The sequence below is a fragment of the Sorex araneus genome, chromosome 9, assembly GCF_027595985.1.
Source record: "Sorex araneus isolate mSorAra2 chromosome 9, mSorAra2.pri, whole genome shotgun sequence".
Taxonomy (NCBI): Eukaryota; Metazoa; Chordata; class Mammalia; order Eulipotyphla; family Soricidae; genus Sorex; species Sorex araneus.
Window position 1 is genome coordinate 12,565,228 of NC_073310.1, and position 26,785 is coordinate 12,592,012.

A 26,785-nucleotide genomic window follows, 5' to 3' on the forward strand; every position below is an offset into this window, starting at 1 on the left:
CTGCGTGGCTGGAGTCACTTCCTGCCGGGAGCAGCGCAGGCTCCTCCTCGGCCACCGGGGTGACCTCCTCGCCCTTCATCCTGGCCAAGGACACAGCTGGCCCTGGCAGGGGCGTGTCTGAGTGGGAGGAACGGCGGTGACAACGGGAGGAAACAGCTGTGGCCTGAATCTGGGTGGTGCACGCCGATAGGCCCGTCCGCGCAGGACGCCGAGCCCTGCTGTCGGGGTGCCCCGTGCCAGGGAGACGGTCCCCTCAGCCACCCCTCCACCGGCCCACCTGCCGCCCCCCACGGGAGGGCGGGGATGGTGGCTCAGGGGTGACCGAGTCTCCCGCGTCCCGCTAGCTGCACCCCTGCAGGCGTGACATGTAAAGTCCCTCTGGCCCAGGCAGGGACACCTCCAAGGCCTGTCTGCTCAGGTACCTTCAGCAGACAGACAGACAGACAGACAGACAGACAGGCACACACACACACACACACACACACACACGGACACGGACACCTCCAAGGCCTGTCTGCTCAGGTACCTTCAGCAGACAGACAGACAGACAGACAGACAGACAGGCACACACACACACACACACGGACACGGACACCTCCAAGGCCTGTCTGCTCAGGTACCTTCAGCAGACAGACAGACAGACAGACACACACACAAACACACACACACACACACACGGACACCTCCAAGGCCTGTCTGCTCAGGTACCTTCAGCAGACAGACAGACAGACAGACAGACACACACACACACATGGACACCTCCAAGGCCTGTCTGCTCAGATACCTTCAGCAGACAGACAGACAGACAGACACACACACACACACACACACACACACACACACACACCCTCTCCCCCATCCACTCAATAACTATACTCTTTTCCACTTTTATTCTTTGTTTTCCCGGGGGGGTCCTTCCCGGCACTTATCAGGGGGCCTAATGTCCACCCCAGGGACCTGGGCCTCTGTGCCCAAGTTCGGGGTTCAGACCTGGCGCAGGGGTGCTGGGGCAGGGCGGGGGGCAGGTGACGGGTGACCTGGCTGGCAGCAATAGCCTCTCGGGCCTGAGGTTCCGGGCCCTGCTCCCTGGGGTGGTCTTCTCGCCCCTCTGTGGAGACTGAGGTGGGCCGGGGCCCGGCCTCTGAAGCAGCCGCCGTTTCCGGGGTGCAGGCGCGGGGGTGGGGGCGCTGGCACCGAGGGGGCTCCTCCTTCCTCCCACGGTCCCCTGCCTGCCCGCCTGCCGGCGCCTCTGCTCGCACCTCCCGTCAGGTCTGGGGGGCCGGGTCGTCTTTCTTGTAGATCTTTTCTTGCCTGCCCTCCCTCATGGCTGCGTACCTGGCCACCGTGAAGAGGTAGTCGCTGAGCCTGCGGGGCAGAGACAGACGCACAGAGACAGACTGACTGGGTCCTGCTCAGATCAGCCCGTGGGGAGGAAAACCAATCACCGGCCTGGAGCACAGGGCAGGGGTGCACGGCGGGGCGGGGGGGGCAAGTGACACAGCGGGGCGGGGCCAACTTGGGCTTGATGGACGGCCCGGCGTGGCCTACACCCCTGCTGCCCCTCTCCGGCCGCTCAGGGAGCGTTTCTGCACCAAGTGTGGCTGCCACTGTCGGAGCTGAGGGGACACGAGGCACCGAGGCCACTGGGCAGGTGCAGGCACGTGGCTAGAGCCGCAGCCTCAGCCCAGGTTCCGCAAACATTCTAGAGGATTCTTCGTGGCGGGGCAGCCGGGGCAGTTCTGGGCGTCAGAGGACACGGAGCGGACGCGGCCACTCCTCATGCCCCCACCCCCAGCCATGCCAACTGACCTCATCTCCGACACGCTGGACATTCGTGGGCATCCTGGGGGCTAGGCTGGACCGAGACAGCCTTCCACCCCCTCCCCAGGGAAAGACAACTCAGTGCCCACTCCCCAAATAGACCTGCAGTGCCAGCTAAGTCCACCTGGGCATACGGCCGTCCTCTGATGGTCACGGCCCCTCTGAGAAAGCGGGGCTGGAGCTTGGTCCTTCCCTTCTCCCGGACTGCCCCGCCCCCTGTCAGGGCCCCAAGATACAAGGTGCCAAGCCTGCCCCGGAGGACCCAGCACTGAGTCTGAGACCCTCAGCTCAGCTGCCCCTGTGCCCCCAGGTCTCCTGCTGGACCCACCCCCAGGCCAGCGCCCCCCGCCCCTCCCCGTCTCATCCCCGCAGCTGCAGATGGGTCCTGCTCAGGGGGGCCCCTCCCCGACGGGGCACCCCTGGAGACCAGCACCCCCGCCCCACGCTCCTGCTCATGGGGGACGGACTGGGCCTCCCTCGGGCCCCACTGCCCCCCAGAAGGAGCTGCCCGTGTCCCAGTGGGGAGTGACGGCACTGAGGCACCCGCCCCGTCCCCTTCCCCGAGCTCCCGCCCAGCCCCGGGGCCCTTTAAGGCCAGAGCCACCAGCGCGCAGGCCGGGCACTGCACAGACCGGGCCGGGCGGTCCTGAAGCCGGGCCTCGGGGGCAGGGAGGCAGACCGAGGGGATCGGGTCACCTTCACTGGACGGTGGCGGGACCCCAGCCCCTCCCCGCCCAGACCCCCCACGGCCCCTCACACCCAGGTTTCTCTGCCCGGACCCGCACCTGTTCAGGAACACGGCCACGTTCGCGTCCGTCTCTCCCGACTGGACGAGGGGGACCACGCTGCGAGGGGAGACGCCGTGAGGCCGCACTCGGGGGGTGCTGAGCCACACCCCAGGGAGACGGCCGGGAGGGGGTGTCCGGGCTGAACCCCAGTCGGTCTGCAGCCACGGCCACCCTGGGCGGGGCACGGAGGGGTGTCCCGGCCTCTAGGGGTGGGGGGCCCCGACCCACGTTCCCAAGGGCTGCGGGGACTCGGGGCGACCTCAGGGCAGGGGCGATCCCCTCCACTCTGCAGGCCCCTCGAGCAGACGCCCTGGAAGGGGCGCTGTGGTCAGCCCATCCCAGCTGCAGCCCTGGGGATGCCGCGGGTGTGCGGTCCCGGCAGCAGGACCCCCGAAACCCACCCGCGGGAACGGGCTGCACAGCGGGGGGTACTGAGGGTTCCCACGGCCAACGAGACCCCCAGCACCTCCCCCGCTGCTCCCTGCACCTGCTCCTTCCCCGCCCCCACGCTCTGGTCTGAGAGGGGCGCCCCCCCCCCCCCCGTAAGGCCCCCAGTCACACGCACGCAGCCGGGACTCACCGCCTCTCGGCCCGCCGGCACACGGCCCGGCAGAAGTGCAGCGTCGCACTGCTCGGGCCCCCGGACTGAAAGGAGACAGCGGTCAGCGACGGTGCTGGTGCCTCCCCAGCTCCACACGGACCCCAAGCCCTGCGGCCCTCCTGGCTCTGCCGGGCTGGCCTGTCTGGGGGTGACTGACGCTGTTCCCAAGGCTCAAGGGGGGGGGTCTGCGTCACGGGGCGGGGGGGACCTACGGGTAGGATGAAGGCCGTGAGCGCGGGCAGCTGGCGGGTGTACGTGTCGATCCACTGCTCCAGCTCCTGGATGCGCCCCGCCTCGAACGTGCTGTGCTCTGGGGGGCCGAGGGGCAGAGGGGCTCCCTGAGGCCCCGGCCCCTCAGAGACCACCCCCCTCTTCCACCTGAGCTCCCCAAACACAGCTCCCACCCCGTGGGGCAGAGCCGCCCCTCCGGGATCGAGGGTTCGGCAGATCCCCTGACAGGTACCGCCCCCTGTCCCCGCCCTGGGCCCTGGCTTGGGGCTCCGAGCCCCCCCTCGGGCTGGGGGTTCTGGGGGAGAGAATTACTCAAGTGCGCCTCCCTGGCCGAGGAGCGCGGGGTCGCCAGGGCGGAGCCGACGTCCTGCAGCGAGCACTGGATCTGGGGAGCAACAGAGGCAGGAGCTGGGGCTGCTGTGTAGCCTCCAGTGTGCCTCCAGCTGGGCCAGCGCCAGGCTGCTGAGGGGGGACCAGGACCCCAGGGACGGCTGGGCCCAGAGTTGGCTGGAGCAGCGGGGACCCCGGGGGACCCTCCCACCGTCAGCCCCCGGGCCTGAGCTTCTCCTGCAGCCACGGGTGGGTCCCCACGTCTCCTCCGGGCAGCCCAGGGGGAGAGTCCTAAGGCCCTGCGCAGGCCTCAGGGGCGACGGGCCCGAAACTCACTTTCTGGAGCTCGTCGGCGAACGGGTGGCCTCGTTCTGTGACTATTTCCATGGCGACCCTGCAGGACAAGGACAGGCCGTGCCCTCACGCAGCTGCCCGGCCCTCACGCAGCTGCCCGGCCCATCGGGGCGCCGGGGACAGACGCTCGCGGGAGGGCATTTGGCCCACGGCACAGCCACCGACGGCAGGACCGTCACCGCTGCCCGGGGCCTGCCGGGGCCTCCCGAAGAGCCTCGGCCCAGCCCTTTCACCCGGCCCAGCACTGCCGCCTCCTCCAGCCCAGCCCGGGACACTGGGCCGGCAGACCCAGCCGTGACGCTGGACACCAGACACTGGCCATCAGAGCAGGGCCGGAAGCAGCAGTAGAGGAAGGCGGTCGCTGCTCTGAGGGGTGGGAGAGCCCTCTGCAACCTGGCCTCGGGTGGAGCCATAGCACAGCGGGGAGGGCGTCTGCCTTGCACACGGCTGACCCGGGTTCGGTCCCCGGCATCCCATAGGGTCCCCCAAGCACCGCCAGGAATGGTTCTTGAGTGCAGAGCCAGGAGTGACCCCTGAGCATTGCTGGGTGTGGCCCCCCCAAAAAATAAAAAAATAAAAATCTGGCTTCCTGGAGGAAGTGGTGCTGACTAAGCAGACGTTCCAGGGCTGGGCTGGGTGTAGGGGGGGAGGAAGGGCCCCAGGCTCCCCCCACCACCCCCGCAGGGAACAGGGAGCAGGGCTCGCAGAGGGCTTCCGGGAGAAGGTCACCAAGCGAAGAGGGGGCGGGAAGCTCCGGCCCGCAGGGGCATGGGGCTCTCCCTGGGGCCACGCAGGAGCCTGGCCCCGGACACGGGACGCGGGGAGGCGCCAATAATGCCCCACGCCCGCTTGCCTGACCCTGCCGGCATCTCCTACTTGCCGGCCCCCGGACAGCCAGGGCGCGGCCAGGGCACGGAGGCGCAGGGGCTGAAGCAGGAGGCAGGGGCAGCGTCCGGGCACCGAGGCAGGCGGGGGGAGCACGGCCAGTGGGAGGCCCCGCCCGGCAGCTCCCTTCCAGCCCCCAAAGACCCCCACACCCCGCCCGGTGTCCCCTACTGTGGGGTTGGTGAGGGCAGCACTGGGACCCTCTGCTCGACGCTCCCACACTCCCCGCTCACCTCCGCTGGGTCGGGCCCCTGCAGCTTGTGCCTGCCCGCCCGGCCCTCTGCTCTCCTCGCCGCCCGCTGGCCCGAGAGCCTCCCCAGGCCTGTCCCTGAGACAGTAGTTTGTTTGTTTACTTCTGGAGCCACACCCAGCGGTGCTCAGGGCTGACTCCTGGTTTTGTGCTCCGGGATCACGCCCAGCAGTGCTCCAGGGATCATCTGGGTGCTGGGATGGAGCTGCTATCAGCTGTGTTCACTCCGGCACGATCTCTCCAGCCCTTCGGGGTGTTGCTTTTTATTTAGGTTCTTATTTAGGTTTACACCTGGCAGGGTGCAGGGAACCATAAGGGGTGCCGAGGACCAACCCGGGTGGGCTGCGTGCCAGGCAAGCACCGTCCCTGATGTACTACAGCTCCAATCCCTTCGGGACGTTTTGATACTAAGGGCGACCGTGCTTATTACCTGCGCCGGGCTCTGTCCTAAGGGTGAAACTTGGAACTGCCTCACTCGGTCCTTGCAACAGCCCACGGAGATCTGCCAGAGCGAGGCACTGAGGCCTGGAGGCCAGCTGGCCAGCCCGCGGCCACACGGGCATGTGCACCGGGAGGGACTGTGCAACCGGATGAGCTGACTGCCGTGACCTTCACCTGCCGAGGCACAGAAGGTCACCCGGGCACCTGGGCCCCAGCACCGCTGCGCGGCTGGCAACAGTGCCCTCAGCAGTGCCCTCCGGGGCCGCGCTCCCGCTCCCGGCAACCGGCTCTGGTCCACCAACAGTCACCAGGGGCGTGTCACTACGGAGGCTTCGGGACTCCCGGTGACCCCCTTTCCCTCTGCCTCAGCTTCCGGCCCCGTTCCAGACCAGAGGCTCTCCCCACCCCTGGGCTCCCGGAAACACACCCGCCCCCAAAGGGCAGAGCAGGGAGACCCTTTGGGTGGGGTGGGGTGGGGGGACTTGGGCGCAGCTTCTGACCACAGTGCCGTCCGGACCTTCCCTGCCCCCGCTGCCTGCTGCGGGGATCCAAGAGAACAAGGCCCCCCCCCAGGGTGGGCCCCCCGGGCCCCCGCACCGTGGACTGGCCATGGCTCTAAGCCTCTGTGTCCGGGCGTGAGCACTGTGGCATAAGCCTCCTTGCCTGAAACCCAGGAGTCAGGGAGGAGGGAAGGGCAGAGAAGGGGCGGCTGGGCGGTGTCCACGAGAGGGCCTGTCCCCCCCCTCCTACCCCGGGGCCAGTTCCTGGGGGCGGTCCGGGTCCTCAGAGTCTCACCCGCATCACCACCACCAAGGCCCACTGCCGACTCCCCCCGGGGACGACCCCCTTACCCGATGGCTGAGCTTAATTCGTCCGTCGTTCCCAGAGCTTCAAACACCTGGTCATCTTTGGGCCTCCTCTCTCCCGTGAAGGTGCTGGAAAACCCTGCGGGAGGGTCAGCCTAGGTGAGGAGCCCCCCAACCCCCGGCCCACCGCATAGCCGCGCTCTTTCCCCGCCTCTCTCCCCTTCCCCTCCCCCCTCTCCGGGTCTCTCTGCTTCTTCAGCCACACCTCACCTGGTCCCTCCGTCCTTCTAGGGAAAAAAGGATTCAGATACTCAATCACTGAAAACGCTTGGTCACGGGGAGAAAGGCAGCTCAGATAGAGAAGGGACCACCAAGTAAAGGGTGCTAGGAGGGCCCGCTCGGGATGGGAGATGCGGCTGAAAGTAGACCACAGACCGAACATGATGGCCACTGAATACCTCTACTGCAAACCACAGCACCCAAAAGGAGAGAGGGAGCAAAAGGGAATGTCCTGCCGCAGAGGCGGGGTGTGGGGAGGGGGAACGGGGTGGGGGTGGGGGGAGGGATGCTGGGACCTTTGGTGGTGGAAAATGGGCACTGGTGGAGGGATGGGCACTCGACCATTGTATGACTAAAACGCAAGCACAGAAGTTTGTAGGTCTATAACTCTACCTCACGGTGATTCACTGAAAAAACAAACAAACAAAAACAACCCACACCTGGCCACCTGGCAGTGCAGAGCAAAGCCCCAAATCACCTTAAACTCGCCCCAAATCACGCAACACGAGTCCTTGGAGCTCCTCTGGTGGCGCCTGTGCAGGATGCCGGAGACGCCCGCATCAGACCCTGGCCCTGGGGGTCCTGGGCCGGAGGGGCTCAGCGCCACCTCCCCCAATCCACTACTCTCTGTGCCATTTCTTTTCTTGTAGTTTATAAACATTCACAAACATAAAGCTGGCCATTCCAAACAGTTTCGAGTGTACTGTTTGGCGGGATGAGAGATACCTTCTGCATGCTTCAAGACTGCAGAGAATCTATCCCCGGAGAATAAGTATTCGGGATCTGCATGGCTTCCCGATTTTTCAAAATGCTGTCACTTTGATAGCGTCTCGCTTATTTCTGTGCAACGTATGTTCTAGATACACTTCCCCCCCCTCGTTTTTCTTTTATCTTAAATTTTTACCATTTTTGTGGAGGGACTGGGATTTTCAGTACTGTGACTAACACTTCTCTGGCAGACACTGTTCCTACACCACGTAACCATTATGTTCTAGATAGTTAAAGCCATCAGAGTGATATATAATCACTACGGAACTGGAGCAATAGCACAGCGGGTAGGGCGTTTGCTTTGCACGCGGCCGACCCGGGTTCGATTCCTCCATGCCTCTCGGAGAGCCCGGCAAGCTACCAAGAGTATCCCGCCCGCACGGCAGAGCCTGGCAAGCTCCCCGTGGCATATCTGATATGCCAAAAACAGTAACAAGTCTCACAATGGAGACGTTACTGGTGCCCGCTCGAGCAAATTGATGAACGGGACGACAGTGCTCTCGTGCTACCAGATAATAATAACATACATAGAGGAATCAATAAAAGCTGCTCTACTCCCTCTTCTCTCCTCCCACTCCTCCTTCTTCCCGCAGGACAGTCTTTCAGACAATTCTTCCATGCATGCAGATCTGAACACACGCTTATACACACATGTGCCCACTTTTAGCCGACAAATCCCCAAGGTCTGAGCTGCTCTGCAAGGAGCATTCACCACTGACTAGCCGTACTTTGCACCTCACCCACAGGTTCACCGAGATAATTTTTAATAGTTGCAAAAATCTGGAAGAATAAAATGAGAGTTGGCTGTGTTTCCCTTTGCATATTCCACCCCTCGCCGCCTTACCTTTGTCTCCGGTCTTGGTGTAGATCTTGGGGGCTTTGGGCGTCTTCGAGGAAGGCTGTGGCCTAGTAAAGAACAGGCACGCAGATCTGGTGAGTGTGGACGGAAGCCAGCTGGGGCCCCAGTCAGGAGCCTGCTGCTCGCAGCCTCTGAAAACACAGACCCCTGCCCTCTCGGGTTTTTTTTTTTCTTTTTGGCTTTTTGGGCCACACTCGGTGGTGGTCAGGGTTACTCCTGGCTCTGTCCTTAGGAATAACTGTTGGCGGTACTTGGAGGATCATATGAAGGGCTGGGGATCGAACCCGGGTCAGCTGTGTGCAAGGCAAGCACCCTACCCTATCTCCCCAGGCCCTACTTTTCTACTTTTCTAATTGGGACCACAGAAGGCCAGGGATGAGGGCCATGCAGTGCCAGGGACGGACCTCGGGACCTCACACATGCAAGCAGGTATCCCACTACTGAGCTGATTTTTGGGGGGAGGGGGAGCGGGTTGGGGCCCCACCTGGCAGTGCTGAGGCTGCTGGTGTTCAAGGACCACAACTGGCGATGCAGGGGGTCAAAATCAGGGTCGGCTGCACACAAGGCAAACGCCTTCAACCCTGTGCCATCTCCCCATCCCAGCACTCTTAGTTTTTGTTTTGGGGCCACAGCGGCAGTGCTCAGGGCTTACTCCTGGCTCTGAGCTCAGGGGTCACTCCTGGTGGTACCAAATGAGGTGCCAGGGATAGAACCTGGGTCTCCTGGACTATTATTGCTCTGGCTCCGTCCCTCTTAGTTTTAAATCCTTCTAGGACAAGCTCTGCGGTCTTGCCCATATCACCACCCGCGGACGCTCAGTGCATCACTCCTGAAAGGATTTATCACCACTTTCCACGGGCCCTGCCCTGTGCTACATGTATGCTTTACACATTATTTCCTATGATACTCTCTGGAATCTTCGGGCTTCAGGAAGTGATTCACCTCCCAGGTCACCAGAGGTGGAAAAGGGTAGGGCTGAGATTCACACCCAAGACTATCTTAATCCAGATCCCCTAACCCATCATTTTCCCTAACACACAGCCCAAACTCTTTAAAAAAAAAAGTCTGTGGGGGGGTTGCCCTCAGCTGTGCTCTGGGGTTGCTTCCGGTGGTGCCAGGGATCGAACCTGAGTTTCCTACGTGCAAAGCATGCACCTGGCCCGCTGAGCTCTCCCCCGGATCCTTCCCCAGACTCTAGCCTCGGGGCCAGAGCACCGGACAGTGAGGAGGGCATTTGCCTTGCACGTGGCCGACCCGGCTCCAATCCAGGGCATCCCATGTGATCCCCCCCGAGCACTGCCAGGAGTGCAGAACCAGGAGTAACCCCTGAGCATCTCCGGTATGACCCTCCCCTACCCCCCCACCTCCCAAAAAAAGACAAACTCTTTAGCCTCTTTGGTGATGAGTGGGGGGCGGGGGGGACGGAATGGAGCCACTGTGTCACTAGGAAGCCCGGGGAATCCTGAGAAATGCAAGAAACTGCCGAGTCGGGTTCCTGGCTCATCACTTCCGAAACGCCACACACCGTCTCGAGCACATCTCTCCCGCTCTCCACGCGCCACGAGCAGGTCACCCGCGGGCGCGGGGTGCTTGACGGGTTCTGAGTTTTGGAACAGGGGAGCAAGTTCCGAAGTCCGGGATGCCAGTGGCCGGATGGGGGGGGGTGCGGGAGGGGGAGCATATCTGGGTGTCCGAGCGTGGCCAGGGCTCTGGATGCGGCCCCGGACACCGCAGCGGTCCCTGCGGGCCGCGGGCCAGGCCGAACGGTCGGGCGCCGAGCTTCCACGTTGCCATGGGGACCGGCGAGGTCGCCACGTGACTCCCGGCGGCGTGACGTCACCCGGGCGTCGGCCCCGCGACTCCAGACAGGTGTCTCGAGTGACCCTCCCGGCGGGGCACTCACCTGTCCCCGTCTTCCACGCCCTGGGGGCCGCGGCTCTGGAAACGGGGACACAGGAGCCTGGCGGCGCCCCGGCACCCACGCGCGCCGAGGCCGCCTCCCAAGCGCCACGCAGCCATGCCCGCGGCCTCGCGCGCCTCGGTGACCCCGCCGGGTTCCCGCGCCGGCCCCGCCCCGCGCCGGCCGCGCCACCGCAACTCCCGTTCCCATTGGCTCGCGCTTCTCGCCCCAGGGCGGGACACTCCCCGGAACTTGTTTCCCATTGGCTCCGAGGCGCCGCTGGGCCGGGAACCGGGTTGCGACACCTATTGGCCAACGCGCCAGCCAATCGGGGCGGGCGCTCCCGGATCACGCGCCGCGATTGGCTGGGCCGGAGGAAGCGGCCGCCCCACTCCGAGACTTGGGTGCTCGGGGATGGAGTCCCGGGAGCCGCTCAGACCGGGGCTGGCTGGCAAAGGGGCAGCGCCTACGGGCCAGGGGACCTGACGCCTCGCGCTTCCAGGACAACCCAACCCACAAAGCCGGGCACTGCCTTCTCCGGCTTGATTTACCCCAGGTCCGAGACTCGGTCCCCAGGGGTCTGCGAACCTCGACTTTGACAGCCGTTGATTTGGAGCTTCAGACAAAGGTAGGTTTTCGCGTTGGGGGAACGCAGCACCCGGACCCTGGCTGGAAGGCGGTGGGTGCGGTGCACACCTCTGGGCGGAGATGCCATCCACCGAAAGCCCCAAGGAGGGTAGTTTGCGTCATTTGTCAAAAACCCTGCCTGCACACATCCTAGCAACTTTCTAGGACTGTCCTGGAGAGACGTGGGCTAAGTGTGCCAAAGGGTTTTCTGCGGGCGATGGAATTATTGACACATCGGCACAGCCGACACGTTTGGTGGAAAGTTCTTGCCGGTTCATGACTTCAACTTCTGCCTTTGGTAGTAGTCGTAGGAATCAGCCAGCGAGTGTCTGTGATGGAACGATTAAGGTCTTCCCAGGTCCTGTGTAATTTCCCTTTGAGGTTCTACTTAGTCTTCCCAGCCACCTGTTGGGATTGTGCAGTACCGGTTCTCCTAGAACTCAGGAGAAGTTGGAACTTGAGAGTCGTTTTCAGGAATTAGCTAAAATGACATCGCCGGGGAGTGGAAGAGCTGGGATTTGAACCCAGGATCTTTTGAGGCAGAGCGCTGCCCTTTGGGCCCCTGGAGCAAGTGCTACTTTTAGAAATAATAATGGGCTTTGAACTCAGTGCTCTCGGCTCTTAACATCGAGGGGCTTGACTACTCTCTGGTTTTCCCTTTCAGGAATCCCAGGAGCTATGTTGCCAGAAGCCCTGGTGGTGTCCGCTCCCGGGAAAGTCATCCTTCATGGAGAGCACGCCGTGGTCCACGGCAAGGTAAGAGGATTGGGGCATCACTTCTCCCCAGCCCGAACCCTGGAAGGCAGCCTGGAGGCAGAGCCAGGGAGCAGGGCAGAGAGATCATTTGCTTCCAGGGCAGGGCTTCTTGGCCAGGAAGATCGAAGTAGGATGAAGCCCCCTGGGCAGGCTGATGCCACCTAGAGAGGGAGGGTCCGTGGGGAAGAGCAGAGACGTGTAGGCATCAGGAAAATGACTTCAGCCCGGGAGCCTGAGAGGGCCAAGAGCTCCTTTCACTCATGGCACTGCTCTCCGAGGCTGAAGTCAGTTACCACGTTAGACCCAGTGGAGAAACTGAGGCCTTGGAGAGGATCCGTCTCTTGGCTTCAGTTCCACACTCCTTGGGTACAGCTGGGAGTGGCCGTCAGTCTGTCTGAACCCAATGTGCATGCTTTTCTTCCCCACCACCCCCCGCGCACCCTCTGTCATTCCGTTTGCTCTTAAGGTGCATGTTTTTGGGACACATGTTGATTACGAGGGTGCTGTTGTTGGGATGGATGACCCGGAAGAAATTTGGCCTGAGGGAGGCAAATCGAAATGATGTCAGCTCCTCCTCCATGTGGAGTGCTCGGGCGAGCGCAGGCGCAGTGGGGGAGCGTGTCGAAGTTGATGAGCCGGGGCTGCCAGAGAGCATTTGCTCTCCGTTCTCCGCACACGGACACTGGTCGCTTTTTCCTCGGGCAGGAGCCGTGCTCCTTGTCACTCGCCCTTAATGCTGATGGCCTTCGCTTTGTTTTCTTTGGCTGTCTACAGGTAGCACTGGCTATGGCTTTGGACTTGAGAACATTCCTTAGACTTCAGCCCCAGAGCAACGGGAAAGTGAGCCTCAATTTACCAAACCTTGGCATCAACCTGGCCTGGGACGTGGCCAAACTTCAGCAGCTGGACATGTGCTTCCCAGGTAAGGGCAGGGAGCAGGACCCCCGGGATGCCTGCCAAAGGGGTGCAGGCAGAGAGGGAGAGGATGGCTGGACAGTCACTCTGGCTTATTCCCAAGACACGTGGGGGTGGGGGTGAGGGTGGGGGTGGGGGGCGGGCGATGTTTCTTTTTGGACTTTATGAAATTAACTGATTCACTTACTGAAAGCATAAAACGATGAACTAGATCTTCTAGATCTGGGTGGTTGTGGCTGGATCGTTGAGGCCTGGATCAAACACAAGGTGTAAGACCACGTGGGTAGTATGATGAGACTGGCATGAAGGCTCTGCACGTGTGGAATGTATAGAGAGAGAATCTGGAGAGCTGTGTGTCCCACTGGTCGGGGCAGGTTAGTTACTGTGGGGGGCAGGGGGTGGTCCTACAGTCAGGGATTAGATGAAAGGAGTCTTTTTTTTTTTTTCTTTTTGGATCACACCCAGCAATGCACAGAGGTTACTCCTGGCTCTGCACTCAGGAATTACCCTTGGCAGTGCTCAGGGGACCATATGGGATGCTGGGATTCGAACCCAGGTTAGCAAGGCAAACGCCCTCCCCGCTGTGCTATCACTCCAGCCCCCCGAGATGAAAGGAGTCTTAACCTGCTGTAAGGTGCATAGTTTTGTTTGACTTTTGTCAGTGTTGCCAGAGAGCCACACCTGGCAGTGCCCAGGGGCCCGTGTGGCGCCAGGGAATCAAACCTAGAGCCTCTAACAGGGTATATGCAGGGACGAGCTCTCCCCCCTCGGGCCAGGCCCCGGGCCCTGTTTTGACAAGGAGAATGTGTCGGCTTCCCCTGCTCTCTGAATGTAGAATGTTCGTACTTCAGATGGATTTGGTAGGTCATATTGTTGGGGGTCTGAAAACATTTTTTAAAAACGTGCTATGTAGCAGCTGGTGAGGGAGTATAGCAGGGAAGGTGCTTGTCTTGCACACGGCCGACGGGGGCTGGAGCCTCAGCACCCCTTAGGGCCCACTGAGCCCCGCCAGGGTGATAACTGAGTGCAAAGTCCGGACTGAGCCCTGAGCGCAACTGGGTGTGGCCCCCAAACCAAAAAAAGTTCCATCCGGGGACTGGAGTGGTACTACAGAAGGGGTTTCATCTCCAGCCCCCCAGAGGGCCCCCCCGAACACCACCGAGAGTGATTCCTGAGCACTCTAGCGCCGGGGGTAAGCGCCAAGCACGGCTGGGCGTGGCTTCCCAGTAAAAACCAAATTACAAAATGGCCCGGGTAAATTAATAGTAAGAGCATGTTTTTGCCTGCACAGATGAACCCCTGGCCCTGCCCTTTCCTTGCTGGGAGTCAGCGGTGGGGAAGGGGTGGATTTGGAAGGGTTGCCCAGCTTCTTGGGGCCAGAGAGATAGTACAGTGGGTTGAGCGCCTGCCTCGCACACAGCTGACCTGGGTTCGATCCCTGGCACCCCCTACGGTCCCCGGTACCCCCAGGAGTGATTCCTGAGCACAGAAACAGGAGTAACCTCTGAGCATCGCCACGTGTGGCCCAAAAAGGAAAAAAAAAGACAAGAGCTTTTTTCAAACAAGCTGGGTATTGCTTGCTCAGACACATGGGACCCCGCCGTGAGCCCCAAAAGGCTCTCGGCCGGCCAGCTGCCGCCTGTGCGTGCCAACAGCAGGGATGGAAGCAGCCAGGTGTGGGGCCCGGATCGCCCCACTTCCCACGCCCCCGGGGGGCCCTGCTTAGCCGTTGGAGCTGCTCCGAGCCGCCGTGCTGCCTGGGACGGGGAGCTCGGAGCATCTCGCAGGACTGGGGAGGGCGTCGGGCTCAGGTGCAGAGCAGGACTTGCGGGGACTTGTTGCTCCTGGGAGATCAAGGCCGGCCACACCTGCCGGAGCCCTGGGCTCTGCTGGGCGGCACGGACCTGCCATCTTTTCTCGGGGCCCCGCCCTTTCCTCTGAGGCCTGGGCAGTGGACACTCCCTGGCACGTCTGTCTGGGAGCCACGCGCTGAACTGGTATTTGTCTTCCACCTGCTTGATTAGAGTTCTCCAGCCTTGGGGCCGGAGCCATAGCACAGCGGGGAGGGCATTTGCCTTGCAGGCGGGGCCGACCGGGTTCAGTCCCTGGCATCCCATAAGGTCCCTTGAGCACCGCTAGGAGTAATCCCTGCGTGCAGAGCCAGGAGTAAGCCCTGAGCATCGCTGGGTGTGACCCCAAAATTTTTTTTTAAAAAAAGAATTCTCCAGCTTTTCCGAGGAGCTGAGGGCCATGATCTCTTTTGTCCACTGTGATTAGTTGTGGATTTCGTGGGGGCCGTAATAGTTGGGGGTGCTGGGACTTGACCCAGGGACTGGGCCCACACCGGGCACATGCTGCGTCCCTGAGGTCCCGTCCCCCCCACCCTGGTCCAGTGCGGAATGTTTTGTGTGTATGTGTGTGTGTGTGTGTGTGTGTGTGTTTCAGTTTCCGGGGCACACCTGGCAGTGCTCAGGGATCACTCCCCGCCTGCGCTCGGGGGGAATCCTGAGGTGCCCGAGCTGGAACCGGGGCTCCCGCAGGCCGAGGGGGTGCTGAGGGTTGCGAGAGCTCTGGCCTCCCCGTGATCCCCCGTAATGTGCCTGGGGGGCTGAGTGGCCCAGCACACACAGCAGTACGGAGGGGATTCCCGGCCAGCGCCCTGGCCTCTGAGGAACAGCCCGTCTCCCCCAGCGGCCACTGAAGGGCTGGGCTCCCTCAGAGACACGGCCACCGGCCACCGAGATTTGTGCCCTGCACGCGGCAGTTTCTCGCAGACACGCCCAGCGTCCCTCCCAGCTCCCTGGACTTGGGCGGGAAGCTGGTCAGACTCGCTTTGCCTCTCCGGCCTCTCGGAGGACTGACCTGGCCTCGCCTCTCCCTCCGCCCCAGCAGGTCTCAGCGCCTCACCTGCGCGGGGTGGGGGTTAGCTCGGGGCGGGGGCGTAGGGGGGCTCGTCCCCAGAAGGATGTTCAGGGAGGGGCAGACGCGGCAGGAGCAACTTGATCCTGCTTGTGGGGGTTTGTCGCTGGTTGGGACTGTGGCTCCCGGCAGGGCTCGGGGCTTCCGCCTGGCCCTGCCCTCGGGATCCCTCCTGGCAGGGATTGGGGGGCCCTCCCAAGGCTGAACCTGGGCCAGCCGTGAGCACGGCAGCGCCCTGCCCCTGCGCCCTCTCTCTCTCCGGCCCTGCCTTGGCTTCTGGTTCTGAGTGATAATGATCAGACTCAGGCTTGGCTGAACCGGCATTTGCTCGGCTTCGAAACTGCTCATTAACACTCGGGCTGTGCCAGGAGCTGTGCTAAGGAGTCTAGGGGTGGAACTGCGTTTATTCTCGCTGGCAGCCCCGGGAGGCATGGGGAGGGCGGGGCACGGTGGGGGAACGCTGCCCTTCTTGGAGAGGCCAGGCCTCGCGCTCCAGGCCACAGGCTCCCGGGTGCCCGGGCTGCAGAGACTTCTCCCGTGTCCTGTCCTGACTCGGCCAGCACTTCCTTTCCTCTTCCTCTGCTGTCCAGAAAAGCCCCCGAGGCCGTGCAGGGCTGTGGCTCAATCCCTGGTACACCCCCCCCCTCCCCAAACCCCAAACCCCCAAACCCAAAGCCTCTGAGGCTCCTGACCCTCTCGCTTGTTTGGCCGCACGGCAGAAACGGGGGACAGCTGGCCGGAGCCCAGCCCCGCGCAGGTGGAGAAGCTGAAGGAGGTGGCGGGCTCTGCCAGGACCAGTGCCGATGCCGGCCCCGACTCCCAGCTCCTGGCCGTGCTGACCTTCCTCTACCTGTACCTGTCCATCAGCCGGAAGCAGAGGTGTGTGCTGCGTCTCGGGGGGGCAGCCCGGGGCACCACGCCCCACGCTGGGGAGCGGGTGGGGTCTCCAGCCTTGAGGCTGTTGTGCCACCCCTCTGGTCTCAGAGCCTGCAGCTTCCTGTGTGGTCCCGTGTGGTCCCGTGTGGCCTGTAGACCCACGTGGTCCTGTGTGGTCCTGTGTACTCCCAGGCGCGTGCGTCCTGTATGGACCCATAAGGTCCCACATGGCCCCTGGTGGTCCCGTGTGGTCCACTACTAATGCCCGCATCAGAGACCCCTGCCCCCCTCCGGCCCCCGGAGGGAGCAGCTCAGCTGCTCCGCTGTGATGACCGCTGTCCCGCTGGCCCCGCCCGGCCCACTCGCTGTCTGGCCTCTCCATGCCCGCAGAGGGCAAGCCGGGCTCCACTCGGGGGTCTCTCTGCAGCTTCTCCCCTCGAGGCCGTGTCCTGCCTTTGTTCCCCGGCCCTCGGGCTCCGGGTCCAGCTCTGGGTCCCCACCCCGGGGCAAGCCGGCTGGGGGTGGCAAGTGGTGGGCAGGGCAGGGCCAGAGGCCCAGCAGCCCGGGCGGCACGTGCCAGCCTGCCGAAAGGCCAGTGAAGCGGGGTGCTCTGTGCTCTGAGGCCGCCCCTCCCCCAGGGAGGGTCCGAGGGCATACATGGCCCTTCCAGCGAGGGCGCCTGGTGCAGCCGTGATGCCGCTCCTGTCCCGTCCCCGCCCGTGACACCGAGCACCACCCCCAGGCACCCCCAGACAGAGAGGAAACATTTCAGCTGCAGCGGGCGCCTCCCTGCATCCGGCTCAGAGGGACCCTCCGACTGTTCGGGTGTTTGGTCTAGTTTAGTTTTTCCCCAGGGGAGGGGCTGGGGGTCCCCCAGTGGTGAGGGGGGCTGGGGTGGCACCCAGGCCTCCCACGTGCACCGGGCCCAGTCTTTGGAGCCAGCGCTGGCTCTTCTCTGATTTTTCTTTTTTTTGGGGGGGGGGTGCGGGGACAGGGGACAGAGCCAAGACAGAGCCTCAAGGTGCAGCCGTCACAGGTGCCCCTGGTTACGGGGGTGCTGGCTGGCGGGCACTGGTGCCACAGACACCCCGAGACACGTGCCGGGGCTCTTGCTGTCCAGCGTGGGGGTGGCCAGTGCTCATGTCCCCTTTGCAGGGCAGGGCCAGAGCAGCAGTGCGGGGGGGAGGACATTTGACCCAGGTTCGATCCCTGGTACCCCACGTGCTCCCCTGAGCCCCAAGAGTGACCCAGGAGTAACCCTGAGCCCCACTAGGTGTGGTCATGTCCCCCCCCCATAATGCCCTTTTGTAGGGCGGTGGGGTGGGGTGGGGTGAGGGGCCCATGTGGATAGTTCCTGCTTCTGCACAGACAGGGATCCTATTAGGTCTCCCCCGGCCCCCCGGAAGCTGCAGGGAAGCCGAACTCCGCAGCACCCCCCAGCGGGAGAGGGTGGAGGAGGCACCGGCCCCTGGTGCAGGGCACCGGCCGCAGGACAGCCACGGGGAGGAAGCTTCCTGCCGGGGCCTCGGGGCCACTTCTGGGGGGCACACGCGTCTTCTAGGGGGGCGGGGACGAAGAGGCGCCAAGCCGCCAGCCAGCGGGGTGCGGGGGAGCCTGGCTCGCGTGGGAGGGAAGGAGGCGGGCCCAGCCCCTCTCTCTGGGCTCCACCAGGCCCCGAGGGGCCATCGGGGTGGCTTTGGGGTTGGGGGTCTCCCCAGACACTTGGCGGCCCCCGAGGGTCATGCCCTGCTCCCTGCTGCCTCACAGGGTCCCGCCCAGCCTGGACATCACTGTGTGGTCAGAGCTGCCCCCTGGGGCCGGCCTGGGCTCCAGCGCCGCCTACTCCGTGTGCCTGGCCGCCGGCCTCCTGACCGCGTGTGGGGAGATCTCCAACCCGCTGAAAGCCGGGGAGACCACGAGCAGCAGGTAAAGTGGGGGCACAGGGCACAGGGCACAGGGCAGGGGCCACCTGCAGATCGGGCCACCCCCGCCCGCCCCGTGCCCCTGGCTCTCTGGAGTCCCTTGGTAGGAGAAAGCCAGGCCTGTCTCTGCCGTGCCCGCCCCGCGGCCAGCCCCACGGTCAGTGCTCGAGGGCCAGAGCATCCCCCTGACGCCGCAGTCTGGGCCATGTGGAGCCCCACGGGGCTGTGTTGGGGGGCGGGGGGCTGACGGTCCTCCTGTCTCCCACCATGGCCAGTGGGCCCAAGGCCTGAATCGGACTCTTCCTGCAGTACAAGGTGTGTGTGTGTGTGTGTGTGTGTGTGTGTGTGTGTGTGTGTGTGTGTGTGTGTGTGATGTGTGTCTGTGTGAGTGCTGTGTGTCTGTGGGGGCGTATGTGTGTGTGATGTGTGTGTGTAATGTGTGTGTGATGTGTGTGTGTGATGTGTCTGCTGTGTGTCTGTGGGGGGTGTGTGTGTGTGATGTGTGTCTATGTGTGTGCTGTGTGTCTGTGGGGCGTATGTGTGTGTAATGTGTGTGTGATGTGTGTGTGTGATGTGTCTGCTGTGTGTCTGTGGGGGTGTGTGTGTGATGTGTGTCTATGTGTGTGCTGTGTGTCTGTGGGGCGTATGTGTGTGTAATGTGTGTGTGATGTGTGTGTGTGATGTGTCTGCTGTGTGTCTGTGGGGGGTGTGTGTGTGATGTGTGTCTATGTGTATGCTGTGTGTCTGTATGTGTGTGCTGTGTGTCTGTGGGGTGTGTGTGTGTGTCATGTGTGTGTTGTGTGTCTGTGGGGCGTATGTGTGTGTGGTGTGTCTGTATGTGTGTGCTGTGTGTCTGTCTATGTGTGTGCTGTGTGTCTGTGTGTCTATGTGTGTGTGTGTCTGTGTGTAGTGTGTGGCCAGGGGGGGTGGTGGCTCCAGGTGTCAGAGGACAGGGGAGCTCAACCCAGTCTACTGTTTCCCTCCTCTTGGGCTCCAGGGCTCAAACCCCTTTGCCCTTCGAGGGCCCCAGCCCCGCCCGTGGCCCCTGCCCTCCACTGCTCGGGGCCTGCACCTTAAGGCTCGTGTCTGCGTCCCGCAGGTGGACCCCGGAGGAGCTGGAGCTGATCAACAAGTGGGCCTTCCAGGGGGAGCGGGTGATCCACGGGAACCCCTCTGGCGTGGACAACGCGGTCAGCACCTGGGGTAGGTGCTGCCGCCGCGCTCCTGCTCGCTGGAAATGTTTGTTTGTTTGGAGCGTGCCCAGTGGCGCCCCTCTGGAATTCAAGCTCGGGGCCTTGGCTGGGGGGCTCTCCGTGTGCTCCCAGGCAGGGGGGCGGGTCTGTCCGCCCGTCCCAGCTGCAGACACGTCGCTGCGGAGTTGGGACGTGGCGAGCGTGGCCCTGCTGCAGTCGGGGTGGGGGCGAGGGGACGCCAGGCACCCCGGCAGGGCAGAGCCGTGCTTTGGGGTCTACACCTAAGTCAGAGCTCAGGGGTTTGCTCCGGGTGGTGCCACGGGAGGGATCCCGGGCGGCCGCATCCTAGTCTGCTCTCGGGCCCCTGCTGCCCGCAGCCCTGACGCGTGTGTTTCCTCCGCAGGAGGTGCCCTCCGGTACCAGCAAGGGAAGGTGGCGTCCATAAAGAGGTAATTATGGGGTGGCTGGGGGCGCCGGTGCGGGTGGTACGGGAGAGGGAGCCCCGCCCTTTGCCTGGGGTGGACCCTGCGGGTGGGCAGTGGGCCCTGTCCACGCTCAGTGGACCGTGTGGTCCTGCTTCCTGCCGGGTCCCTGAGGTTCCCGAGGCCCAGCCCGCCTTCCGGGGCCTGAAGGGAGGGGAGATGCCAGAGCTGGCGCCCCCGGGAACAGCGGGCAGGTGGCCTGAGAAGAGGGGGGCAAGGGGGACGTCCCCCACACTCAGTCTACCGACAGCCCAAAGTGGGGCCCTTCCCTCCCCCACCTCCCCCCAGACCCCACTGGAAGCCCCCACCCCACTGGGAATATAAATGTGTCGTTTGAAGAGGGCACGCGGCCTGGCCTCCCAGGCTGCCAGGGAGCCCCGGCTTGTCTTTGGCAGGAAGAGAAAAGCCAGGCAGAATGCTCATCTTTGGGTTTTTTTTTTTTTTTTTTTTTGAGGGGGGAGTCACAGCCAGCGATGCTCAGGGGTTACTCCTGGCTCTGCACTCAGGAATCACCCCTGGCTGGCGGTGCTCAGGGGACCCTATGGGATGCCGGGGATCAAACCCGGGTTGGCTGCGTGCAAGGCAAACGCCCTCCCCGCTGTGCTATTGCTCCAGCCCCAGAATGTTCATCTTCTGTAAAGTTAAAAAAAAAGAAAAGCAAAGAAAGAAAAAGAAAACCCAGCGCCGGCCTCCCGGGCTGAGAATCGATGTTTGTTTCCCAGGCTCCTGGGTGGTGCTGGGGCCTCCCGGCCGCGCGTCCAGCCCACCGGAGCCTCTGCTCTCAGGTGGACAGCAAGGCGCAGGGCCAGGCGGGGCCGGTGGGGCTCGGTGGCCTTGGGCCAGGGGGCACCGTGTCCGCCCCCAGCCCCTGCCCGTCACCCCCGCCCTCCCGGCCTCGGGGCTCTGAGAGGAGACTCGGGATGACCTCAAAGCCGGCTGCCACAGCACGTGGGGGTCCTGACTCCCGGGGCGGGGGGGGGGGGCCTCGAAGGCCCCGCCCCGCCACGGCCGCTGTTACCTCCGGGGTCTCTGCTTCCCTCTCTGTATCAGGGTGGCGTGGGGTCAGGGCTGGCTCCTGGCCCCCACCAGCTCCCCGCTCCGGACCTCACCGGAGACCCCCTCCGCCCCCAGGCCGCCATCGCTGAAGGTCCTACTGACCTACACGCGCGTGCCGCGCAGCACCAAGGCCCTGGTGGCCGGTGTCAGGAGCCGGCTGCTGAAGGTGCGTAGGGGGGCGCGGGCGGGCGGGCGGGGGGGGGTGGGGGGCGGGGGCGAGCCGACAGACACCCACTCCTGCCTCCCTCCAGTTCCCGGAGATCGTGACCCCCCTCCTGAGCTCCATAGACGCCATCTCCCTGGAGTGCCAGCGAGTGCTGGAGGACATGGTGGCGGAGCCCACCCCGGAGCACTACAGCCGGCTGGAGGTAAGGCCCCGCCCCCCGAGCCCCCTGCGCTTGCGCAGGCCACGCCCCTTGCATCTATCCCTCCCCTGCGGCGGCTCGGGCCACGCCCCTGCACAAGCACAGGCCACGCCCCCGCACCGGTCCCGCCCCATGTACCGGCCCCGCCCCCGCGCCCTGCACTGGCTCAGGCCACGCCCCCTGTACCGCCCCAGGCCCCGCCCCTCCACTAACTCGGGCCCCGCCCCTTGCACCGCCCCAGGTCACGCCCCCTGCACTGGCCCTGTCCCGCTCCCTGCACTGGCTCAGGCCCCGCCCCTGCACCGGCCCAGGCCCCGCCCCACAGCCCCTGGCACCGGCCCGTCACCGTGGGCACACGTGGTGCCCGTCTGGGTTCCAAGCCTCAGCCCGGGTGACTCAGGGCCCGGGGCTGTGCCGGGGCGCGGTGGAGAGCCAGGCTCAGGCCCGGACACCAGGGCCGTCCCCCAGAGACGCAGAGACCATGCCTACAGGTCACCTCCTTCCCGCCCTGGCTGCCCCGTCTGCCCATGGGGCGCCGTGTGCGCACCCCTTTGGTCCCCAGAGAGAGGACGGTTGTCGTTTTCCTGTCTCCCGGACCTCCCAGCGGGCCAGGGCCCACATGGCCGCCGCTGGCCTGGGCCCCAGACGCCGCGGGGTGCCCGCCCACCAGCCCTCCGAGGCTGCTCCCCGCCCCAACAGTTGCCCCTCACCCCTGCACAGGGCAGTTGTAGTGTAGGTGGGGCCTCGGCTGTGACTCGCTCAGACCTGGATTCGTGTCGGCATCCGAGGCCGGGCCCCTCTCAGTCAGGCCGCCTGGCCTGGAGTCTGGGGAGCCCTGGAAGGCACCATCCGTCCCCCTGCAGCATCAGCGGGGCAGGCAGTTCCAGCCCGCGTGGCCACTGGCCTCCCAGGGCCCGCTGGCGCAGCAGAAGCATCTCTGTCCCCACTCTGCCCCCGTGTCCCCACCAGCCCCCGAGTCCTAGCCTTCCCCTGGATGACCCGGGGGTGCTTGCCACCACCTGCCTGCGGAAGACGGCCCACTGCTCCCAGCTCACAGAAGGGAAAACTGAGGCCCCAGGAGAGGGACTTTCCCCGGGTGTCCCAGCCAGGGAGGGAGAGGGATTTACACGTTCATTCCCCCAGTCAGCGGCTCTCTGGGGGGCCGGGGCCCCATCATTCCCGTGCCCTCTCCCCCTCTGCCCGGCTGGCACCCCGCCCCCAGGAGCCGGGCTCAGGCCTTGTGTGTATTTTTGGCGCGGCAGCAGCTGGCACCGAGGGCTCTGCACGAGGCTCTCCCGCGTCGCGGCCTTGTCGGGTCCTTGACAGGTTTGGGATCCGAGTGTGACAGGTGTCTGGAGCCCGCCGTGGCGCGGTGACACCTGGCGCCCAGGGGCACGGTGAGGGTGCCCGCCCCGGGCCTGGGCAGGGCCGCCTGCCTGTCCGCTCGTTAGTCGGGAGCACTGCGGTGGGGGGCCGGGCAGGCCCGCCCGCTCCGCCCGCAGGGGGCCGGGGGACCAGGTGGGCCTCCCTGACAGCTGAGTGACGGGCCCCCTGGAGCCCAGCTGTGAGCTGTCAAGCCGCGGGCAGGAGGGCGGCCACAGGGGCGAGGCGCTCCCCTCCGCAGCGGGCAGACCTGCTCCCGGGCGCCCCCCCCATAGCCCCGGGACCCTGTGCCAGTCACACTCCTCTCCGAGCCTCAGTTTCCCCCTGAGCGGAGGCCTGCCGGGCCCTGGCTGGCGGCTGGTTCACTTCCCGTGCTCTGACGGACACAGCAGCCCGGTGGGACTCAGACTCCCCCCCGGATCCCGACCCCAGCCCCGGGCCCCGGGGTCAGGGAGCGATGCTGGGGGACCACGCCGAGGCCCCCACGCCTGCTGCTGCCCCTTCCCGCCCCGGCCCGGGGGGGTGCCAGGCAGACCCGAACACACTCAGGAAGGGTGAGCAGCCGCCGCCTGAGCAGGGGGCGCTGTTGGCCCAGTGTCCCCCCCCCCCCCCCCCCCGCCCCGCAGGAGAGGCCGGAGCTTTTGACTGGGCAGAGGCCGAGCGTCCCGACAGACCTCAGCCCTTGCTCCACTCCCCTCCTTGCCGCAGTGACGGGAGTGGGCACCCGAGGCCGGCTCGAGGAGGCCGTGGTGCCGAGACCATCCCCCTCAGTAGGAAGGGAGCGGGGTGGACAGCCAGCAGCCAGGGCCTGGCAGCGTCGGGCCTAGCTGCGTCCAGGGCCGGCACGTGGGCAGGAGTCTTGTCTCTCCTGGCCGTGGAGTAGAATTCGGGCAGCCCCGCCTCTCGGCCGGCCGGGAAGGGGCAGGACTCCCCTGGTGGACCCCAGCTGGCCGCTGGGCTCCCTGCAGCGCCCTCCCGGCCCCCTGAGAGAGGTCTTGCCCCACCCAGGAGGGAATCGTCGGCCCCACGGGGGCATCGGGTGATGGGGCGGGGCGGGCACCGGGCCGCTAGGGGACAGCCTGGACCTTCTCCCCCAGGAGCTCATTGACATGAACCAGCACCATCTGAACGCCCTCGGGGTGGGCCACGCCTCCCTGGACCGGCTGTGCCAGGTGACCCAGGCCCACGGGCTGCACAGCAAGCTCACCGGCGCGGGCGGTGGAGGCTGCGGCATCACGCTGCTCAGGCCAGGTACGGGGGCTGAGGGGGTGCGCAGGGCCGCTGGCTGGCCGGGGTTCCCCCCTGGGGTCTCCCTGTGAGCAGGTCTCACCTCGGCTGTGTGACCTTTGGCAAGGTAACCCACCTCTCCAGGCGTTTGTTTCCTTGTTGGTGAAATAAGGATTTTATGAACATCTGTAGCTTGTAAGAGTATTACCCAGAGGGTTTGATCCCCGGCATCCCATGTGGAGTAACACCTGAGCACAGAGCCAGGAGTCAGCCCTGAGCACACAGCCAGGAGTCAGCCCTGAGCACAGAGCCAGGGAGTCAGCCCTGAGCACACAGCCAGGAGTCAGCCCTAAACCCAGATCCAGGAGCCAGCCCTGAGCACACAGCCAGGAGTCAGCCCTGAGCACACAGCCAGGAGTCAGCCCTAAACCCAGAGCCAGGGAGTCAGCCCTGAGCACACAGCCAGGAGCCAGCCCTGAGCACACAGCCAGGAGTCAGCCCTGAGCACACAGCAGTGAGTCAGCCCTGAGCACACAGCCAGGAGTCAGCCCTAAACCCAGAGCCAGGGAGTCAGCCCTGAGCACACAGCCAGGAGCCAGCCCTGAGCACACAGCCAGGAGTCAGCCCTGAGCACACAGCAGGGAGTCAGCCCTGAGCACACAGCCAGGAGTCAGCCCTGAGCACACAGCCGGATATGTCCCCCAAAACCCGAAACTAAGAAAACTGCGTTCAGGGAACCTGGTGCCGTGTGGGCCCATGGCCGGTGGTCGTCCTGTTGTTCCCTTTCCCGCCACGCCTCCCCCGATCGGAACTGCCAGGACAGTGTGACCCCACTCGGGACACAGCCCCTGTGGTCATGTCCTGGTGGGGGGGGGCGGTGAGGGGTGCCTGGAGGTTTGGCCGCTCCCCACTCCTGCACTCCTGCCGCGGGCCTGCAGCCGAGCCCCCCACCGGCAGCTCCTGCCCCTTCTCTCCTGCCCCCGTGCGGCTTTGCAGGAAGCCTGTGGTGGCCCCAGAGCCCGCCCTGTTCCCAGGACACCCCCCCCCAGCCTGGCTCGGGTAGCATGGGACCTGGTGGGGGGGCCAGGTGCCACACATGTATGTCACACACAGGCACATGCATGCGTACCACACACACACACACACACACGCGCGCACACACACACACACACACACACACACACGTGCTCCTGGCCAGGGTGAGTGTCGCTGTCGGCCCGCCCCCCGAGGAGGACACGGGCCCAGAGCGGGGTGTCCCTTGCCTGGGGTCCCGTGGCCCCTCCGCGCTGACCTGCGGCCTTCCCCCCGCAGACCTGGAGCAGCCCGAGGTGGAGGCCATCAGGCGGGCGCTGAGCGACCACGGCTTCGACTGCTGGGAGACGAGCATTGGGGGCCTGGGCGTGGCCGTGCACGTGGCCGCCTCCCTGGACGCCCCCGTGCGGCAGGGTCTGGCCGTCCTGTGAGGGCCCCCAGCTGCCCGGGTGGCCGCTGTTGGACGAGCCGCCGTCAGGGGCGGGGGACACGGATGGAGCCCCTCGTCCCTCTGTGACCTCGGGGGGGGGGGACCCGTGTCACGGCCCCGAAACACGTGGTCTGAGTTCTCGAGCCAGCAGGCAGTGGGGCCTTGTGGGGTCCCCCGAGGGGATTTTCTGAGCCGCCCACAGGCCCGGACCTCACCCCTAGCCTGCCCCCGGTTAGACCCTCTTCTTTTACCTCTGCATACCCTCTGCCTCCTCCTCCAGGAAGCCTTCCAGCCCCCTGGCCCGCGCGCACGCGCACGCACACTCCCCTCCCTCGTCACGCTGGGTTCGGCTTGAACCATCCCAGCCCTTTACACAACCTGCCCTTCCCTCTAACTAAAACTGTGACCCCCCCCCCCCACCCGGGGACTGGCCTGGGGCTCCGCCTTCCTTCCACCCTGGGACCCAGGCTGGGCTGGCCTCCGGTCCTCACGCACGGCTGCCCCAGGCCGTGGCCGAGGGCTTTGCCGACACTGGCCGGAGGGGAAATAAAAGGATTCTGAGTCAACAGTGGTTTGCTCCGTGTTGGTGGCGGGGGGGGGGGGGGGGGGGGAGCCAGAGGTCCCGGGCCCCGGCGCCCCCGCGCACCCCTGCTCACCACTTCCCGGAGGAGCCAGCCAGGAGCCGGAAGAAGAGATCTCTGGGGCAGTTTGTTGTTCGCCGCAGGCCTGGGGGTCCGGGAGGGGAGTGTCCAGGTGGCCGGGCCGGGTGCCAGGGCAGCTCCTGCGGCTTTTCAGAAAAGGGCATTTTAATCCTCTTAGGGCCGGGTTCTCGCCACCCGCTAATGCCCAGACTTTTGTCCGTCATGGGACCCGCTGGAAATGCCCGGGGCCGACACTCGGGTGGGGGAGGGGAGGCAGGCCCCAGTGCTACCTGGCCCTCGGGTCCAGGCTCTTTCTGAACCAATGGGACACGGGGGCGGGCCTGGGGGAAGCCCCGGCACCCCGGGGTTGGGATCTCAGGAGTTGGTGAAAGGGCTGGTGCACTTCTCCCCACGGCCACTAGGGGGCAGCTGGCACCTTCCCCAGCGTCCTCCCCGGGAGGGCCAGCGGCAGGTGTCCGGAGAGGGGGCATCTGAGCCGCCCTCCCCTGCTCCAGCTGGGGTCACTGCCTGGAAGCCCACCCAGCTCGCAGAAGCAGCAGCAGCACCCTCACAGCAGTGCAGAGACTCGTTCGTCGTGGGCTGCTGCCAACCTCTTGTTCTTTCGGTTGTGGGCCTCACCTGGCAGTG

The 26,785-nt window shown here is 64.9% G+C and overlaps 2 protein-coding genes across 4 annotated transcripts; one reads left to right on the top strand and one right to left on the bottom strand.

The window, feature by feature from the left end:
• Window positions 1-875: 875 nt before the first annotated feature.
• Window positions 876-10,489, bottom strand: MMAB (metabolism of cobalamin associated B). Its single transcript, XM_004615506.2, has 9 exons — window positions 10,317-10,489; window positions 8,399-8,460; window positions 6,553-6,646; window positions 4,108-4,165; window positions 3,754-3,826; window positions 3,423-3,520; window positions 3,190-3,254; window positions 2,607-2,666; window positions 876-1,365 (listed from the first exon to the last, which is right to left on the bottom strand). The coding sequence occupies exons 1-9, from the start codon at window positions 10,430-10,432 to the stop codon at window positions 1,266-1,268; spliced, it is 726 nt and encodes a 241-aa protein (XP_004615563.2). The 5' UTR covers window positions 10,433-10,489; the 3' UTR covers window positions 876-1,265.
• A 194-nt stretch (window positions 10,490-10,683) lies between these two features.
• Window positions 10,684-25,633, top strand: MVK (mevalonate kinase). 3 transcript variants are annotated; one of them, XM_055147360.1, is made up of 11 exons: window positions 10,684-10,941; window positions 11,605-11,696; window positions 12,471-12,615; window positions 16,244-16,409; window positions 18,174-18,332; window positions 19,428-19,531; window positions 19,925-19,970; window positions 21,135-21,225; window positions 21,311-21,427; window positions 23,905-24,058; window positions 25,346-25,633. In XM_055147360.1, the coding sequence occupies exons 2-11, from the start codon at window positions 11,619-11,621 to the stop codon at window positions 25,495-25,497; spliced, it is 1,212 nt and encodes a 403-aa protein (XP_055003335.1). In that variant the 5' UTR covers window positions 10,684-10,941; window positions 11,605-11,618; the 3' UTR covers window positions 25,498-25,633. The 3 variants fall into 3 exon arrangements, with proteins under 3 accessions (XP_055003335.1, XP_055003336.1, XP_055003334.1); XM_055147361.1 differs by having other exon boundaries at window positions 10,685-10,941; window positions 12,471-12,618; window positions 16,250-16,409; XM_055147359.1 differs by having other exon boundaries at window positions 10,686-10,941; window positions 21,054-21,225.
• The last annotated feature ends 1,152 nt before the right edge of the window (window positions 25,634-26,785 follow it).